Here is a 21,058-nt window from a genome sequence, read left to right as displayed (position 1 = left end):
TTGTTTTAATGGTAGGAGATATCACATCATTGCAAGCCTTACACTTCCTGGGATATTCCCAAGGCTGCAATTTTGAGACAGTTTACAAGTCCTGTCCAATTTTATGACCTGTATTACCTGCAATACTAGATCTTTTTACTACAGTATTTGTAGCAAATGTTGTAGTAAATGTTTATGGGGTTTAAGAAATTAAGAATAAATAGTAAAGAGTGCTGTATGAAAAACCTTTCCATCACATGGAGGACAGCTTGTCACTAGCATATGGCATTTGACATTCTTCTACCACATCTTCCCTGTCTCGACCACACCAATTCAAAGCATTTGCCAGGACTTGATCTGGGTCAGTCTCAACTTATCCTAGAGTTATCCTTATCCTTATCCTTTATTGGCTGAGGCCAATAAACTGTTGTTGAGCATGATGCTGAGCAAAGCAGGAGATAAAGAGAGAAAAACAAACAAACAAACAAAAACAAGCAAAAAAAACACACAGACATCTTCCTAACTTTGCTGTAGGTTTTGGTGGTCTCTCATTAGTCTTAGCCTTTACCACTTGTCTTTATTCTCCCTGGAACATGAAAACTGTTGTCACATTTTGCTAGGACTATGGGGTGTTTCTAGAAACCACCAGAGCATATTATACACACTGTGCTGTACCATGAGAACAATCACTCAAGAAAAAATAGTGGGGCAACAAGATGGAGGGAGAACAGTCAGCTGTCAACATCAGACTGCATGTCGACAGAGAACGTTAGATTTTACCCAGTCAGCCTATTCCCTTCTCCAAGAACAATTTCTCACCTTGAAATGCTTCCACCACATAGTTCAGTCACCATGTTTGATGAAGTGATGGGGATCTGGAAGAGTGATACATAGCATGGCACACGCTTCTGGACAACATGATGCTCTCCAGCACAGCTGAGGACCTTGCAGGTTCCACAGGGCTGCTGGTGATGGAAGAAGGGCAGGGCAAGTTTGGGGGAAAAAGAAAGAAAAGAAAGGAATTATCAGTCTGGATATATGGGCTAGAGATTGCTTCTAATTTCTTAGCAATATTTTCCCCATTAGAAGCTATTGTTGCCTAAAAAAAAATCAAAATAAAAATAAAAAAAATCAAGGAGAAATTAAAAACCTCTGAGAAAGAGAATACTACTATAAAAAATACACTGCCATAGACCAAAGGGCTATGTTGCTGGAAAGCAATATGGACTTCAGTGGGTGAAAGTTTGAAATACACCATACTATTTTAAGCATGACCATGCTATATTAATACCTGGAGAAAAACTGCATCATTGACCTGGCTACTGCATGTACCAACAACACTATGAAACTGGCAAATTGATGAGTGCAGTTTTCTTCCCTCTTGCATATTTAAAAGCCTTATACAACTTCACCTACAAATTAACAAAGTAGGCTTACTCAGGAAGAGCCATACGCTACATTTTATTACATTTATTTTAATTAGCAGCAAGCATTTTTAATATATAATTTAATTCAGCTACTACAGTGAGTATGATTCACTAGTTGCTTTTGAATTTCCTGTTATGCATTGATTTAGAGCAGCATGGAATAATAAACCTGGGATTTTCGGTTCCAAAATAGAACAAAGTCATTAGCAGAATTGATCGATTCTAGTAGATTTGCCTTGCCAAAGTTTCTTTGAAAGAAATGTGTTCATTACCATGTTGCATGGGAAGAAAAGAAATGGAATGAACAGGAAAGAATTAATAATACTTACAGGACATGAAATTTGACTCAGCTGGCAGCTAAAGCCACACTCAAATTTTTGTATGGAATTTTTCTGTTCATACTCTATATTACTACTTTATCAAGAGCAGATCTCTAGTTGTCAATGCAGGAAGCTTGCTTGTCAAGGGGATTTGCTTGGAAATGATTGTCCTGTTAAGATTTGTGGTATCTTTTCCTAGTGAAAAAAAAAAAACAACACTTGGGTATGGCACAAAAGTTTCCCTGATTGCACTAGCTACATCCTTATTTATCGCATGATAGTCTCCCAACAGCAATACATCCTGTCAGCATGATGCTCCCCAGCTATGAACTCGTGCTGTTCTCCAGCTCCGCCATCCGCCTGTCAGAAAGAAGCTAACCCAGTGTCCTAAGGTAATCCGTGCATTCAATCAACTCTAAAATCAGCCTCACTTTATCTTTTTAAGCTATTCACAATGCAAACCTTGGCTTCACTCTTCAAGCTTTACACTTAAGCCTTGTTTAGAATTGTATGTGTGAGTGCTTCCTCTGTGAAATCCCACTGCAGCAGCAAACATCTCCAGCCTCCTAACTCTGCGTTGCTTTGAGACTCTTCACATGCAGCAGAACTTTCTCAAGTAGCCTGCTCTCAAATATTTCCTTTCAGATGTCATAATTTTGGTCTCTCCTCATTTTAGCTTTTTCTTGTCCTTTTTATTTTCCTGAGAGATCTCAGTTAATTGCAACTATTTCTTGTTTGGTCCCCAGGAAGTCCTTCTCTATCCCAGGTGTAGTCCTTGCCCTTCATAATTCATACTGATGCTGGATTGACTCTTGCTCTCAAGTGTTTAACCCTTCAGCTGTACTCTGAGCAATTGAAAAAAAAAAAAAAAAGAAAAAAAGCTTGCAGCATCCCCAAACCCAAGAACTGTTACTGTAACAGAAAGAATGAAGGTGAGGCAAAGTGAGGTGTCTTACCAAAATGGATGCAGAGGCACTGCAACAAAATGTTGGAAGATGCAAGTCTGTCTCACACATAAAATGAGTAATTAGGGTGTGGTGGTGGTTTCTTTATTATTTGGAAGAAAAATAAAACATAGAAGGTAGTTTTACCATCAGTGCAAACATACAATTTCTTCTTAACTATATTTATTGGTCATTTCAATCTTTGTCACCCAGAGCATTTGTCTGAATTGTTTGTACTGTTAAGGTCTGATCTGCAGGCAAGAACCCCAATTAATCCATGCAGTAGACACACATTTGGGGGCTTGCATACTCATGATACTAAAAATGAAAACACTAAATAAGGATTAAAAGGTTACATGCAGGTGAAGGCTGAAATCCTAAGATGTAGGTGAAGGAAGTGCTGCTGCTTTCAAGTCACAAAGGTGATTGATACTATAGTTTCCCTAGGAACAGTAGGAGGTGAACAGTAACACCTATTGGTTTATCCCACAAATCCACTATTCAATTTTTTTTGATTTTTAGTTTGAGATTTTCATGAGTACATGCTGAAGAGGGAAACAAAAAGCGTGCATCTAGAAACTCCACAATTACCATCCGAAATAAAGCCTGGAGAAGTTTTCATACATCTTTTGAAATATCTGAGTGCTGCTTTACAGCAATTGCTAGAATACCTACTAAAGAGAAAACTGTCTCAGTTAAATTGTGTTATTTTGCTCAAAAACATATCACATCATTTTGAACATCAAAACTTGTGAAGGCTTATGCTGATATTTTTCACATTTGACATATAACAGATGAAGTTACAACATTGAGTGACTCCTGACCAGCTTATTTTGACTTCTTTTTCTAAGATAAAGAAGTATATGAAAAATGCAGGTAGGAGCATTCACAGAGGCAAATATATTTGAATAGTCCTACAGTCGGAGTTTACTCACAGCAATGAGAAATGCAGAGCTCCCTTTGTGCATCAAAATTCTTGGAAGGCTCATCTTTAGACAGATGGCAAAAAAATTGGATGGAAAATGGATTGCCATTTTCAGCCAGCTTCTGACCTTGTCAGCACAGAACTAGAATTCATGAGGCTTCAAGATGCAAAAGCCAGAAAGCTGATTCGTAGACTGCTACTGTTAAGGAAGCATCAGATGGAGTCGCTCAAAGTGACAAGCTCCATCCCAAAGGCCACCAAGGAACTCCGAAGTTTCCTGCCTGCCAAGTTTTGAAATGACAGGCAAGAACAAGTCAAAAAGCTTCTCTGCCTTTTCATGCAGCCTTCAAACTCGTTTCAACTAAAGGCTTGTTTGCTTTTAAAAGAATGAAGCGATTCACTAACTGCATGTTCTGTTTAAGGAACATTTTCCATAAAAAGCCTTATTTACAGTAGTCTCAAGTCCTGCTAATCTAGTGTTAAATTTTACAGAACAAAACTTTCATTAGCTGATCGATTTCACTAGCCAAAAGCCTCACCATTTTCTTCAGTACACTAATAAAAAAAATCAGAAATCTGATCTAAAAAAAATAAAATTAAATGCATCTTGCACACAAAATTGTGCCGTGTGAATACTTAGATATACAACTTGCCAGTAATAGCTTTTGCAACTCAGTGAACAATAGAACACCCCAGTGAGAGAAATAATCTTCCAAAAAACAAACAAAAAACCTCCCACGTATTTGAGAGCAAATTTTATTTTGATATTTTAATTTGCTTTCAGTAATACATACCAGAACTTTCACTCTAAACTTTTTTCCACATCCTCAGCTCCCATCCAGAACCTGCTCTAAGCCTCATTCTTGAGATTTTTTTTAAACACATTAGAGAAAATTATTAAAAATTCTGTATTTGTTTTGCTAATCCCTTCATGCAGATATGAAGCTGTACATAAAATATGAGCCAGGACTTTCCACTACAGCTGAACTGCAGAAATAAATGTTATTGTTACATGAGAAACAGTTGTGATTTTTAATCCTAAATTAGTTTTCAATGTGCTTAGTTGATTGGGTTTTGCATTAAGAACAAAGTGGGAAAAAATGACATGAAATCATATTGTATAGAAGGTTTTATTGATGGCTAAATTGCTGTCATTTAAAATCAAGCAAAGTACTTTAATTTTTATCTAACAGGACCAAGAAGGAACTGGATATTAAAGATTTACTTCTGTAAGCCTTTAGGTTGACAAATACATACTGTTCTGCACAACTTCTGTGCTGCTGGCAAATGACTGCATTCCAGGAGCACAACTTACATTATATGCTTCAGCACACAGCAAACAATGATCTTAGAATTTATCACTTTTACCTGTTACATTTTTAATTGTTTTATTAATTATGTTACCATCAAAATCATTTTCTTCTCTGCAGTTATGTACAGTATAAAACAAAATCCAAAGTTTGTGGTACAAATGTGTGTGATTTGATCATATACAGAAGACATAGATTTTATGAAATAAGCAACAATTATTTTCTGCGAATGAGACTCCAAGTCAAGATTACTTAACTGACACTGCAGCATGACACTTCCCAGAAGCATGGAAAATATATTCAGTGATTCAAATCCTCCCATTTTGCTTCATTTTATGACTTGCGGAGAAATCTAATCTGTGTATCCTACACAACCAGATGTAGGTGCATCACCTCACCATCTAGGCTTACTTTGTACTAGAGAAGCACTTAAATGATTTTTTATTTTTTTAAATGAATCTTGATGTCTCAAATGATATTTACAGAAGCATATACGACAATATTCACATTACTGTCAAGTGGAAGAAAAAACTACTGGGAAGGAAATGAACATGCAAATCAGACGTTAAAGAATACATAAAAAAAGTCACACTGAAAACTGGGACAGCACACTAGAGAGCCAAAAAAGAAAAAAGTAATTCCAAACAACAGTGACACAGCCTTTCACTTGTAAATCAGATCTTTACCCACAGCACCACAGAGAATGCCCTGGCAACCACTGCCCCCATGCTAGTGGATTCCTGCCGAACTCCAGGGAAGAAGCGCAGGTTCTGCAGGTGACTTTCTGTTCTCTACTCAAAGTGCTAAACGATGAAATAAAAACAGTTTTTAAAGGGAAATGCCAGTATAGAATAGACGTGCAAGACCTGTGAGCCAGAACTTCTAATTTCCGCTTTCTGATTCCAAATTATCAAAAGAGACACTTCTAATAAGAACAAACAATGACAAAAAAAAACATCCTTTTCCAAGTCATTCTTCTCCATACTGGTTTCCTGTTAAAATTCAACCATGAGCATAAGAATTAGAATTACGTACAACACCAAAATACTTCACAGATTTCTGGAACAAAGCATTAACAGCAGGCATAAATCACATGGGCTATAATCTGTATTTTCCCCATTACATCAGTTAAAATGAAAACAGCTGTAATAAAGATTAGCAACCAAATAAAAGGTGTTTAATCCAGACTATAAATATCCTCTGTGAGATTTTCTTTTTAAACAAATAATAATTGGTTTATTTTTCTCCAGGCTCTAGGACGGCTAGAAAACTAATGCTCTAAGTGAGAAACTGCAGGCTAGGCAGATACACAAAGAGAAGCAGATTAAAAGGGGATTGCATACATGTTACTGTAGTCTACCTTCCCCTTCCCTCCTCCCCCTGAAACACCACTTTTAACTTCAAAAGAGAAGAATTTGAAAATAAATATTTAAATTAAATCAGATTGTTATTTTTTTTTTAGTTTAAAGTGAATGTTTTTGATCCGTATTTCATGTGGGTTGTTTTTGTATTTTTCATAATTGTAAGATCACCACCATTCCCATCTTTTCCTATTTTGTCTTCAAACACAGCAGTCTGGAAAACAAAGTTCAGTATGCGTTGAAGAGCAACAGCAAAGTTAGTGAGGTGTATAAAACTTGCTATTTTGTGATCATGCTTCAGTCAATAGCTGTCAACCAAACTTCAGTTATTCATGCAGCATGGACTCCTTAAGACGACATTGTCAAACATTTAAATTATAAATACAGTATTTGGAGGACATACACAAGATTTCTTATGCATTACTACAGAAATAAGTCTTGGAATATAAACGACACTTAGTCTTACTAGATTTTTGTAAGTTATATTATTAGTATCTCAAACAGAAGGCTCCAACTTTCAACAAGCTGTCACTTCCCTAATACAAATCCCAGATTTGAAAGAAATCAGACGGGCATAAATTAGAAGTGGTTACTGTGAACAGTTTACTACAAGGTTGCCACCACAGAACAATTCTCAGTGTCCACCCTGCATGAAACTCACCACTGCAGCCACTGAAAATGTTAGCAGAATTGCTGACAACTGAATGGCTCAATGATTTAACACTTTCCTCCTCTGCTAAGACAAAGTGTTTTAGAACACCAGCACCATGGATAAACTGTACCAAGGAGGCTTACATGTTTACTGCTTGTTACATGACCATTTGTACATGCAATTACACATCTGACCCTTGTATTAATCATCTTTCAGTATATATTTAATCCTTTAAGATCTTGGGGAGACAGCAATAAATAAAATTAAGGTTGGAATGACTTCAGAGCTTTCACTCAGATCTGTTTTAGAAGTTCCCCGTAATCTAATGTCATAAATGCTTTGGATAACTGAAAAAAACAGATAATTTGAAGAAAGTTAATTGGTCCTAATCCACTGCTGACTAAACAACATAATTTGACAGTAGCCATTGCTATATGAAGGTCCACTCCAAAATGAAAGTAATGAAGATGTGGAGTTGCATGTGAAAACTCTCCTAGAGAAAGAAACACTATGAAAATCCATTTAATTCAATAACACAGCCATTGAGCATTGCCAGTGTGGCTTACTAAGCAAGCTACATTGGTATTTTATAGTCCCAATTCTTTCTTGGTATTATTCTGTAATTCAGTGTATATACTGTTCCATTACAGCATTTCAGCATATACTAAGCATATATACAGTAAACAACACTGATGTAAAATCTAAAAACGTCACTCAAGAAGTCTCCAGTAGATGGCCTCTATGGATAAATTTACAATTAACTTATATAGTGAAGCAAAGGGCTTTCAAAAAACCTGGCTCACCAAAACATTTAGACTTATGCTCAGTAGATACATATAAAAAAGTAACCACCTGCACATTTATCCTTTTTATGAACTATACATGCGCCACAAACAAAAAATTAACAGCTGCAACTGGTTTGTTGAGTTCACACCAAAAAAAAGACAAAAAGAAAGAAGAATAAAATTTATTACAAAACATGTTGAAAAAGCAATGACTTGCCAACTTCCTGCTCTGCTGCTGTAGGCAGAACATAATGTGAATGCTCTCCGGAAAACCAAAACAAAATTATAGCACAAGTATGTTGCTGTATTAAAATCGTTTTCTCTTGATAATTTCTGGTTTCCAGCTGACAGGATGAGTTTCCTCAGTCTAAAAGGGGGAAAAAAAAAATAAAGCAAAGTCTCATAAGGATTATTTTTAACTTGAAATCAATCTGCAAATAGAGTTTAAAGTATTTGTTACATAGGATTTACATATATTTTATACATAACATTATAATTACCTAATGTATTATGTAATTCATTTACCCACATTAAATTTTAATACCATTCCACTGCCTGAAGTACATGACATGCCTTTTTTTTTTTTTTTTTTGAAGTAACAAAGAAAAATCAGGTTGCCAGTGGCAGCTCAGGAAGAACAGTGTAGTGATCAAAACATTATGAACAGTCAATGAGTCAAATGTCTTCCAGTGATGTACATGAGTTTTGGCAAATGCCACAACGTCTGCAGCTTAATCAATAGCAAAATGTATAAAAACATTTAAAAAGTTATTCCTTTACAAGTTACTCTAAGCTCAATGGTTTAATAAAAAAATAATTATTTACATGGAAGACATTCTGATAAACTATACTAGTATATATATTACTAGTATATACTAGTAATATATATATTACTATATATAATTTATTGCCTTCCTTATTAGTAAATAGATTCAGCTTATTTTCAACTGTTATTTCCAGATCTATTTACTTTGAACACTAGTCATTTGTCTTGACAATTTTTGAACCTAGATCATATATAGAAGTACTATAAAAGTTCCAAATTCAATCTTTCTGCTAATTCGTGTTTTAATGGTTACTACCAAGCAGTCCCCTAGTGGTTTCAAAACACAATACACACAACTATTTTAATGATATTTATCCAAGCTTTCTCATAAAGGATTTGTGCGGATGAGTTGATGGACATGCAACTTATTTGTTCTATAGCAGTTAGTAAGAAATCAGGAGTAGGCTGTTGTCTTCTTTACATTAGTGCATACATGTCCTTTTGAACATATACAGAGTTGTTGAATCTGTTTTATTAAAATGTGAAACATTTATTTGAAATCTGATTTCATGAAAATATATTAAAAAGACACTTTAACATACCGCAGTATCATCTTCTTTGTATACTTTTATGGTTTTATCAGCTTCAGCCGTTAGCAATCTGCTTTCTGACTGGTCAAATACACAAGCAAATATTCCTGATTCACTGTCCAAGGAGCCTGGCTGTACAGCTGCATGCACCCTCTGGAAATTATATCCAGTTCTCCAGTCCCAAAGATGCATAGTACCATTATCAGCTTAAAGAAACAACACAAGAATTAATATTATATTTTTCTAAAAACAGTATCAAGAACATCTAATTAATTTATCAGAAATATATCTGATGAAATATTCATGTATTCAATAGCTCAAGCCATTGCCTTGTGTTCTAATTACTTGTCACCTGAGAAAAGAGACCGACACCCTCCTTGCTGCTGCCTCCTTTCACATAGCTGTACAGAGTGATGTACCAGGTCTCCCCTCAGCCTCCTTTTCTCCAGACTAAACAGTCCCAGTTCCCTCAGCCACTCCTCAAGTCTTATTTTCTGGTCCCTTCATCAGCTTCATTGCTCATCTCTGCACACACCAGAGCAACTCAATATCCTTCTTGCAGTGAGGGGCCCAAAACTGACCACAATATTCAAAGTTCAACATCCTATAAGGTTTCCTGTACTCTGCTGGTTTCCTTCTTAGCGAAGAAGGAAGGCTGATCTTGTCTAAGTGGCTGATGAAGCTTCCTCATCCCATTTTCCTTCCAATAATCCAGAGCTATGATATAACATATCCCAAGGCAATTGCAGCAAGTTGCTCTGGAAGCAAAGAAAGGATTGGCATTCTGAATATTAAGTTCTGTTCAGTAGCTCCACTAAAATGGAACAAAAAGCTATTATCCTGCCAAATAGACTGCAGACAGTAGGGAACCCGTTAACAGCTTTATGTTTATAGAGGTTCTATTTCAAATACCAGTTTAAACTACTGTCACTGTAACTCCTAGTGGCTTCAGGGAATTCATAGCAATCCAAAGTCTGTATTTAGAAGGGCAAGCCCAGATAAGCAAAACCAAGAGGTGAAAACTCAGGTCCTGCTAGTAATTCGGAGCAATACAATTTAGCTTCATTTCCCACAATAGCTAGAGCATTGCCAGGACAAACTCATAATTAAATAATAGGTCTAGGACTTCAGAAATTTGGGTTTAACTTCCTGCTTTAACTGTTTTCCTACGTTATCGTAGGCTCTCTCTAGAGATTCACACTCAAGCCATAAAGTTACAACTTTCCTCACACTAATTCATTCCATGTTTATAATAATGTTTACAATAAACAAAAAACCCTACAGAAATTACCAGTTCCTATTACGTAGGCAATGCTTTAATGACAATATCTGAATTCTGCTGGAATATCTATAAGCTACTTTCATAAAAGCTTGTCCCTAAAAAAAATAAGGTCTACACATGTAGTCTGTCTTATGCAAAGATAAGACTTCCAGAAACATTAAAGATTATGGTTTTAATAAATATAAAATACTTTAAGTGTTAACATCAAAATATTTTTATTGCAGTGCTTGAGTAATTGACATATAGGAAAATGCTACCTGCAATAAAAGATAATGAATATTTTTACATAAAATTATTCATGATCAGATATAGTAAGCGTTCAGGATTCTCCTCCATTTGACTCACAGAACCAGGTAAAATTCGGAGATAAGCTACTAATCTTGGCAACAACCAGCTGAGAAAAGGAAATCTCTTCCCTACTGGAGCCTTGAAATTCCTTTCAAACACATTTTTGGGCTTGCAGCTCAGTAACAAAGAAAATTCAGGTGACACTACTTGCAGCAAAACAAAGCTGTAGGCTGTAGCAGGATTGTTATCCCAGAAAAATCAGAGTTTGGTGAAGGTCTTTGTCTAAGGACCTCTGGACATATATTCATAGTATGGGGTAGAGTGGAAGGAATATAAACACGCATTTCTTGTTTTACCTCCTGATACCAGAACTCCATCTGAATTTACAGCAAGTGTGTTGATAATAGCATTGTGACCAGAGAGGTTCTGAATGAAGTTTCCATCTGGGAATTTCCATTGCTTAATATTATCTGGAGAACCAGATGCAAATGTGTAACTGAAAGAAAATACACACAGTATGTTAAAGCAAAAATATCTGAAGATAAATAACACTTTGTTCAATCTACTGCTGAATGCTAGTTGCAGAATTATTTAACACTGCTTCTCTGACATCTGTACTTTGCATAAAATTAAGCAGTTTTATGATGTTATGAATGAAATCATAAGTTATCTATCTCTATTGTTTTCCTTTAGTTTCATAGATTACCTAAACTTTAGGAATCACAAGGCTCTCCTATACCATACAGGATGTTAATATGCAAACAAACATTAAAAATGCACATTAAGTTTTGGACAGTGTAAAACAATATTCTCATCTGTTGCTATTGTGACAAATTTTCAGGTATAATGGCATCAGCAGCAGAAGTATGAGGGGAAAAATAGTTTTGGCTAGTCTTCCAGAACTATGCAAGCAAGGATAACGCACTGTAAAAAAGTGAATTTTATGTGAATTTTTCTCCATTGTTTTAACGGGCATTAACAGACAATTTTTGATGAATCAACATATTGTATCTTAATTTGGAGCATTTCCAATAACACCTGCTTCAAAGATTAAACATCCACAAGAAGTTTCTTTTTACGGCCTGTTAGATTGGAATACCTTATGCAGTGAAGCACATATTCCAAAAAACATCCCTTTGCATTAATCACTGCTTCCTTTATTCACACATGCACAATTGTATAAAATGCATTACTTTCTGCTAATAATCACTCAGTTACATATTTATTATTAGCCTTATAAAGCCCAGTGCTGCTGATTTTTCAAGTATCGTGTCAAAGCACATGCATAAGAAATTCTGTGGGAGTATATAAAACACATTCTGGGGATTGTTAATGTACACCACTATCAATATCTGGGAAGCACAGTGTAATTAAAGTATTTGAGAACTAAGAGGCTACCAATATGTACATTTTAAAGCATTCTATGTTTGTAAGTTGTTTTTTTTTTAAACATGTTATTATGCCCTACTATTCCAAATCATCATTCACATTAGCTTTCTCTCATGTTCTTATGTTACAAATTTTGAAAGAGTAGAAGAATGAGGAAAACTTACTGTCTTGGATGTAGTATTACTGCTCTTACAGATTTCTTATGATTTGTCAAAGTAACACGAGTTTTTCCTGCCACTAAATCCCAGAGTCGTATGGTAGTATCATGACTGCCTGCAATGAAAAGAAAACGGTAAAAAACTTTATTCTTATAAAAGTTACTATTTTTTGATAAGTCAGCCAAAAACATTACATGTGAAAGTAAAAAATAACTGATATTTGTTAGGGAAATAAAACACTAATGCCGTTTCAGGAGAGAAAGATGATGGGTTGTTGCAAGTCTTTTTATGCAGTCTGAAATTCAAGAACTAAGTAGTTACATAGAGCTGTATTTTGGACATAACGGGAAAGATGCACTTTAATCATGGTACCAGACCCTTGTAACTGTATTGTAGAGAACTGTGGACTACTACAGAATATTCGAAGTTTCAATACAAATTACAAAAAAAAAATTAAACATAGGAAATGCAGAAAACCTTTTAAACAATCCACAGCCATATTTCCTTAAATATATCATCAATTGTATGAAATAACCATTGCATGGCCCATTTTCAACAGAAAATCTAACAAAAAGGTGAATTAAGTTAAAGATAAGAGTATGAACCTCAAAATCATTAGGTTTATATTAGATTTAAGCAATAAACCTGATAAAAGTATTATTAAAATCATATTTATTATCATTTAGGTTTATTAGATAAACCTATTACATAAACTTAAATAATAAAAAAGGTTTATTACTTAAACCTAATCACTAATGTATTTGTTAATCATTATATGTGAAACCATGCCCATTATACCTGTAATAATTTGTGGTTCTGCAGCTTGGCACTTCACTGTCGCTACCGCATTTGTGTGTCCTGATAATGTGTGCACACTGGCTTTTGTCCTCACATCCCAAATCTATGAATCCACAGTAAATAAATTAGAGGTTAAGAACAGAAGCCTATTCAGTGTATTTTAGGCATTGTCATGATTATATGAATTCATTGTCATAGGTTTACAGATTAAATTATGATGTTTAAGTTGTTTACTTCACCCAACAGTTCATCACATCATTGCCCCACCTGTCAAATTTCAAGGGGAACAGGAAACCTGCCTTTAAATTTCTAGACATCTAGATAACTTAAAGTCACCATAAAAACAGAACTTTCTAAATACAGTAAAATGACTGATCTTATATTTACTTAGGTAGTCTACTTACTAAATTAAAAAAATAAAACATTCCCCTGAAAGGATACTTTGCTTGTTTTTAGGTTATAACCAAAGGCTTTTTTTTTTTCCTACACAGGAAGGCAAAGTTAACAGAAACCTTCATTGTATTTTCATCTTAATACACATCCTTAACATTTGCTAACTACTCACTTTTATACATTGAATATATTAAAAAATATCAAGGTTATACTTACTCGTGCTGTTGAATCTCTGCTACATGTTACCAGTACATCTATTGTTGGGTGCAAGTCTAAACCATAGACAGCACTTAGGTGACCGTGGTAATGCCTGATAACCTAGATGAAAACACAAAGACACAACCTTTAACATCTTCAAAAGATTATTTCAAGTGCTTTGATTTTTATGTTTCCCAGTACCAACTAATTCCAATTACAGAAACTACAGCTTACCTTATTGTATTCAAGATCCCAGCATTTCACCTGTTTGTCTTCTCCACAAGAAAAGAGGTATGGACTTCTTGCACTCACTATCACTCCTCGTACTGTACTGATGTGTCCCGTCAAAGACAATTTCAATTTGCCGCTAGCAAGGTCCCAAATCTGCATCAAAACAGGTATTTTGAGGTAGACAAAAAAAAAATCTACGCTATGGTAACATGAGAAAACAGCCCAGGTAAAAAGCAGTAGGATTAAAACTAAAAATTACAGCATAAACATTTACTCCTCAACTACTACCATATAATAAATGAAATACTAAGTAGTAGTAACATTCCATAAATCTTGTTCCATCTGTGACTAGGTAATAAGGAAAAAAAGTTCTGTACCTCTGTACACAGCATTATGTGCACAGTAACCAAGACATTGTTTCCAGGAGCTAAAGACATTTTAAAATGTGAAGGGGGTGAAACAGAAGAGTTATTTGTTAATAATTTCTTCCAACCTCTTACCTTTATAGTTCTGTCAGCAGAGCCAGTAACAAACCACTGATTTCCTGGTTCTACTGCAATACATCTCACCCAGCCCAAGTGACCACTGATAACCTTTAAAAAAGGAAACGTTTTTTTTTCTTAAATCAGGAAAAATACACAGATCAGTCAATAAAACTTTCATTCTCCAACACTACAATTTGTTAGTATTAACTGAGAAACACATGCTTCTCAAAACAATCAAATCTGAAATTAGATCTGAAAAGAGTTTAACTTTTATTTCTACTTTAGTAGAAATTTATGTCATACACCACACCTAGGAAATGTGTAACAGGGAAAGACCCCGCTCCTACAAGCAATTTTTTCAAGTCTTTTGAGTCCAGAACATTGTGGTTCAACACTTGAGACTTCACAGAAAAATACTGTATTTAAGTGCAACTTCCTTATATCACTGTATAGGGCTTATATAGTAACTAGCTCAAGAACTATTACATAAAATCTTAAATTATATTAGCAAATAATAGTTACCTCTTAAAACAAGCTGCCACCTCCTTTCCCCCCCCAAATAAGGCGTGATACAAGTATATCAGAATCTTTCTGGCAACAAAATACTAGAGAAATCTCAATAAAAGCTTTACTGATACATAGGCTGCTGTAAGCAAGCTTTCTGTTTCACTAATTTCTCTCAAGTCACACAACTAAAATAAAAATTCACAATTAGGTTCACCGGATGCAGTACTTCATGTGCTATCATACACCTAATTTCAAAAGACCTACAATGCAACAGAAGTTCTTAAGCAGAAATTATTTGGTAAGCTAATGTGTATTCTTCAGACCAGATGAGACCTCAGCCACATACATTTGAAATATCTGTCTAGATTTCTTCATAGTCTAGAAAAAAACACAAGCATTTCCAAGACACAAAATAGGTCAACTAAATTATTTGTCAAGTCTCTGTCTTCCACAAATGACTTCACATCAAGCCTAGGAAGACCAGGTGAAACAGTTAAGTAGATAAGAGGAAACCCACATTTGGTGTTCTATCTATACTTCTACTTCCAAGTTACTTGAAAAAGCTCTTGTCCTGCTGAGCAAAGATTCTGACAGCAAACCTTTGCTAACAAAGAGCTGATACGTAGCACAGTGACTTGATCTGTACTTACACTCTTTGAAAAGAAAGTCCTCACAACAAGTAGGCATTTGCCTTGCACCTCTTCTAGGTTTATTTTGATGACATTGCAATAGATTACACTTGCCTTAATTTCTATATAGAGCATGTTCTAATACTGCTGTATTCAGAATCAATATATATTTGAGTTTTTCAAAAAACTACTTTTTACAACTAGGCTTACACCTAATCAGTAAAACAACATCTAGTACTCTTCTGAAGATTTAACTGTCTATATAGGGTGCTATATTTAGATGAACAACACAAATCCAATGCAATCCTGACACCAGAGTGAGAGATTCTTACATCTCAACCAGGAAAACATATGCCTGAAATATTCACCTTTTCTCAGACAAAATATAGAACTGCTCAAGCTTTATAGGAAGAATTAGCCCGTTAGAAGGGAGTGCATGTTGAAACAGAAGTACCTGAAAAGTTAAGATCTGAACCAATACATATGCTTAGAGACCTGCAGCTCAGCTACCCTGCCACGTTCATCAACATTAAATGATTTTTGAAATTACTCTCATTCTAAAAGTGTTAGACCAGCTACAGTCATTTCTTTAATGTGTCATTAGTTTCATTTTTTTGCATATTGCCTTTGAGTTCCTGTACCAAAGAATCTTAAAAGAAAGAAAAAACTCACAATCTCTAATGAATATTTGATACTACAGCTAAATCTACATAAACAAAAAATGTAAAAAGAATAAATCAAAGTAATTTACTAAACAGAATGAACAATATTTGTAATCACATCTTTTGTAAAGGAAAGAGTGTGTGTAAAATTTAGGTGTGATCACCTTTCTTTTGATTCTATTTTGTGAATGAGAAATTAAAATCTATGTGTTGGTATCTTAATACAAGATAAACCATTAGTTTATCTGAATTCACGCCATAAGTTTGTAACTTACTCTGTACAGCTTCCAAGGTGGATGCCACTGAGGTTTGGGCATGGTTGGAGCCTTCTTGGCCACTAATGCAGAATTTTTGTTTCCACCAGCTTCCATCATAGCCTGTAAATTAAAAAGGTTACTCTTATGCTTCAAAACTAAATCTCTTCACATAAAACCTAAAGCTTCCTTGCTCTGACATCTCAATACTTATCAAATTTAGTCAGTAAGATCCCCACACAACACACGAATGCAGAACCAATCTGACGAACACTACCTAATTTTCACATTAAAATATGCAACAAACTCACCACTGACATCCCAGGAGGCTGTGAACGCTCAGATATTCCAGCATGCCTGTAAATCTCACCCACACCGGCAGCTGTCCGATTTGCATCCAGCCTAGGGTGAATGAGAACAGTTGACTGATTGGAATCAACTTAGTCTTTCATGAAGTGATAAGGTATCATGGGGCTTTATTCAGCTGAGTCTCTAAGGATGGAGATTCCATAACAGGTTGCCCGGGGAGGTTCCAGTCTCTGACCACCTCAAGGTAAACTTTATATTTTTTTTTTAAACCCATAAACAATGTCCCTCTTTTCCTATTACATCTAATCATCACAATTCCCTATGTTCCCACTTCTGTCCACATACCTCTCATGAAACCCAAGAAAAAAAACAGTGTATACTAAGATGGTGCCTGGCCATATAAAAAGTGTTTAAGTATTTTATAGTTGAATATTCAAAATACTCAAAATAACATTTATCCCAACTCCTTTGTTTTGCCTTGAAGTTTCCACAGATTACAGGAGCGTTAACAAAAATAACACAGCAGTACCTGGTCTGAGAAGCAGGAAGTGCTACAGCTAAGGACTGAGCTGCAGATTCACTAGGCATCCTCTGGATCTTGGTGTCTGCTGTCAGAGCCACACCTTAAAAAAAAGCAACATAGCAGAAGCAAAGACAACTATTAAAGAAAATTTAGTAAAGTATATCGTATAAACAGATATTTACACATAGACCCATACACAAGGACTTATGTCTCTGTAATACTGTCATATAACCACAGAATTTTCTGTGGAATTAAATCCACTGAAATTTGTACTTTGGTCCAAATCCATTCTACTGTGATTCTACTGCTTACAGATGTATGCAGACTCTAGCATGGAAAACAGTATGATTGTCATTGCAAACAAAAGCAGCCTAACCAGAAGCAGTGCCCATCTTCTTATCCAGCTTCAACCACTGTGAAACTCCAAACACCAAAGAAAGAAACAGTATTTTTGAGAAGTATTTGCTGACTTCTTCCTTCAGCACAGTTTATTATGTTGTCCCTACGTGGTGGCAGGTATCATGGGGTGGTGCAGGAACTACAAAAAGTTTAGTCCTAATTAAGTGAGAATTTCAGACTAGAACTTCTCCTCATCCTAACAGTAGGTCACTTTAGAATCCAGAACAGCAAGAAACAACAAAAGAAATCTACCCAAACAAAACCGAAAAACACACAAAAAAAACAAACATACAAACAACTCTTTGAAAGGTGCAGCTTTGATGCAGACTGGTGAATTTATTCCACTCCCATTTCTCTATTTTTCCCCCCCCAGCCAAAGTTTTGGCAACTAACAACAAAGACAAAATTTGGGTGAGATGCCCAGGTTAAAATATGAAACAGCAACAAAGATTTTGTTAATTCACAGCTACAGACAAGTAAGCACTTCTGAACTCTCATTTGTTAACTTACAAATCAAGCCACACCAGATTTCCCACTACAGTGAACTTAAGCATTAACAGTAAAAGATCAACAGACAAATCTTACTGCCACAAAGAGAGACTGATCAATTATAGCACCAATTAGCAGTGGCCAATGCAACAACATAGGAATGATCTTTCCAAGCATACATGAAACCAGCTGACACTACAGCTATTAGACACTACTGCCCCTTTCTCAAAGCAAGGCTGCTGATACCTACACCTTTCTGGTCTAGTAATAAAAAGCAGGATACTTTCCCACCTTGTCTTTCTACTGCCTTCTAGCTGCAATCCTCCTCCTTATTCAAGATAAATCTCTAAGAGCCACTCTGCCACTACAGTGGAGGCACTAGGAATCCATGGGTCTTGGCAAGTTCTCCAAGAGAAAGTGAACATCAAAACTAGGGAGAAAATTCCTAGAACATTTTTGACGGCGTTACTACAGGAGAATTCTCACAGAAACGAATGACATCCTCAGAGCAAGATCACATCCACAAAGGCTTAGCAAGAAGACACCGCATCTTCATCAAATCTTACTACCTCCTAATCCAGAACATTTTTCAGCCACAAAACTCTGCATCAATACTATGAAAGACTCAAATGTTACTTCCCACTACTACTGACTACTGTCAGCTATGGATTCACTGCAACAGGAAACCTGCTAGGACATGGGATGCCTGGAAGGCAACAAAGTTGTCAAAACTCAAAGAATTTTACTTACCAGGCCCAGATGGATATGGATGTGTACCTGTTATCATATATTCAAGCTCCTGTCCTAAAAAACAATAGAATTTCATATTAATAACTGTATTTTACACTACATCACAAAATAATGCATTCAAGCAGGAAACTGAGGAAAACAGATCAAAAGAAACCTGCAATAACTTAATTTCTAGTGAACTACACAGAAATTTAATTCTTATTTTAATTTGTTTTGACTACCTTTTCTAAAATTCAATAGTAAAATTACATCGTAAGAACACTAATGGCTTTTTTGTTTCAATCCAGAGGGACACTCCCCCCAAACAAAAATCCTTCGCACTGTCAAAGGTGCCTTTTGAAGTAGATAAAGTATCATGAAAAAAGATTCAAGTACACAAACAACGTGTCTGACATGCAAGCCACTTACAAAAATTCATTGTGTGCAATGACAGAAGAGAAATATACAAGCAAAAGTTTTTTTCTTAAAGTATTTTCAGTCTCTCAGCATTTCTCAGAATACTTTCAAATGCAGTATTTCAGAAAAATATCAACTAAAATGAGAAGGCTTTTGGCATTCTTCAGAAGAGAAGTTTCTGTATAAATCTACCCAACGTGCACACTTTCTATATGTAATCAAACACAAGCTGAAAAAACCTACAAAATCAAAACAAGTATTTCTCTTTTAATAGGTGCCCAGCTAAAAGAAGTCTGAAAAAATTATATGAAACAAAACAAACAAAATAAGTCCTTAACTATCATCAATTTGTAAAAAGGTGAAGCACATCACTGACCTTTTTCTTTACTCAAGTACAGCATGTACTAACACTACCTTAAAAAACACTCATTTTACCAACAAGTTAAATTACACAGCATCCTACCACTCCCTTATTAAAATAAGCCTTCTCCTTGTCCTGAACCACTTACCTCCTGTGGACTGTAGCAAGGAAAATAACAAGGAAAATACCAACAAATGAAAAAACAGATATTTTGATTTCCTTCTGAATCTTTGATGAGTTAACAACAGTCTTCAAAATGAAGATCACAGACTATTACAAAACAGAGGAAAACTATACTGCGATGAGCAAACTGACCTTGATTTCCAGAATACTGTTTATGTCCATAAGGATCCCCAGTGGCTGGGCCTCCTTTCTCCCTCATGTTTTCTTTAAGAGTAGGCATGTGCAACACCGAGCCATACTCTGTACGCAGTTTGACTGCCATCTTTACTTTGTGGCTGTTGGAAGAACAAAGCACAACCCTGATTAAACCCTGACTTGAACTGTTAATAAGCTCTGAAATATTTCAGAAAATGTTTTATACAACTTACTTTACAATCCTCTTTTTTTTTTTTTCTTCCCTCAGCACTAGATTGCTAATTGTGTAGAAGGAAACATCTGAATTTGCCAATAGGACAGAGCAATCACAAAAGTACAAAGCAGTACAAAGCTTTGAGGCACACTCCTAACTCACTGACTGTAGTACTTACCTTTCATCATCTAATGGTATAGGTTTGGCATTATCAGCTACAAACATGTCATGGGTCCTCTTCAAAGACCTGAACACAAGCGTGTGCACAGAATGCTTCTGGACTTCCTAAAATAAAGCAAAGCATATTTAAATAAATTCAGCCACGATTAAATGAAAATTTGAAAACCAAAACAAAACTTGAATCGAGTAGCAATTTCAGACTTCAGCAGCATTAGACGGATGATATAACAACACTGTTTAGTTCACAGAAAACACCACTCCCCTTGGAAACTGTTATATACTACCTTATACTTGTTACCTGTTACCTAAGCCAGAAACTTAATCAAACTTTCAGCACTAGCATCTACATGACAAATGCATAAACGTGCAAATGTTTTTCTTCATATTTTCCAGGCGTTTTTATATGTAAACAGTACAGCAACTGAGTCTGAAAAGACTCCGTTAAGTTTTATTTCACAAACTCCAGAAAATCGAACAGGGGCAATCATCAGTCTCTGCACACAGTGTGACTTCCCTCGAACACCCCCAGGGTCGGTGACCCCACCACCTCCCCGCGCCCCCCACACGCAGCGCAGCGCAGCGCACCTCCACCATGGCGCCGCTCCTCCTCGCCCCCCGCCGCCGCCCGCAATGGAGGCACTTCCGACACTTCCCCACACCGAGCCGGAAGCGACGTGCTAAACGCGCGCGGGAAGGCGGGCGGCGGAGCCAAGCATGGGGCGGGGCCGCGCCGCAGTGGGCTGGGCTGGGCTGGGCTGGGCTCGGCGGCGCTGAGGTCGCGGGTTC

General features: G+C 36.0%; 1 protein-coding gene across 1 annotated transcript; it reads right to left on the bottom strand.

Moving 5' to 3' along the window:
* Positions 1–7,424: 7,424 nt before the first annotated feature.
* PLRG1 (pleiotropic regulator 1) lies at positions 7,425–20,922 on the bottom strand. The gene is made up of 15 exons (XM_032186517.1): positions 20,858–20,922; positions 20,271–20,377; positions 19,876–20,018; positions 18,804–18,857; positions 17,172–17,265; positions 16,645–16,735; positions 16,355–16,456; positions 14,297–14,389; positions 13,800–13,949; positions 13,584–13,685; positions 12,975–13,077; positions 12,183–12,291; positions 10,986–11,125; positions 9,072–9,265; positions 7,425–8,070 (listed from the first exon to the last, which is right to left on the bottom strand). The coding sequence occupies exons 1-15, from the start codon at positions 20,864–20,866 to the stop codon at positions 8,011–8,013; spliced, it is 1,551 nt and encodes a 516-aa protein (XP_032042408.1). The 5' UTR covers positions 20,867–20,922; the 3' UTR covers positions 7,425–8,010.
* Positions 20,923–21,058: the final 136 nt, after the last annotated feature.

Source organism: Aythya fuligula, chromosome 4, assembly GCF_009819795.1.
Source record: "Aythya fuligula isolate bAytFul2 chromosome 4, bAytFul2.pri, whole genome shotgun sequence".
Classification (NCBI taxonomy): domain Eukaryota; kingdom Metazoa; phylum Chordata; class Aves; order Anseriformes; family Anatidae; genus Aythya; species Aythya fuligula.
The sequence above is the reverse complement of the archived record's forward strand: the minus strand, read 5'-3'. Positions and strand labels throughout refer to the sequence as shown.

Excerpts from the sequence above, each read along its gene's own strand:
- PLRG1 (XM_032186517.1), bottom strand. Across the intron at positions 20,019-20,270 it reads ATACCATTAGATGATGAAAG|CCACAAAGTAAAGATGGCAG; the intron begins GTAAGTACTACA and ends TTCTTCCAACAG. Across the intron at positions 17,266-18,803 it reads TCCATATCCATCTGGGCCTG|GTGTGGCTCTGACAGCAGAC; the intron begins GTAAGTAAAATT and ends CTTTTTTTTAAG.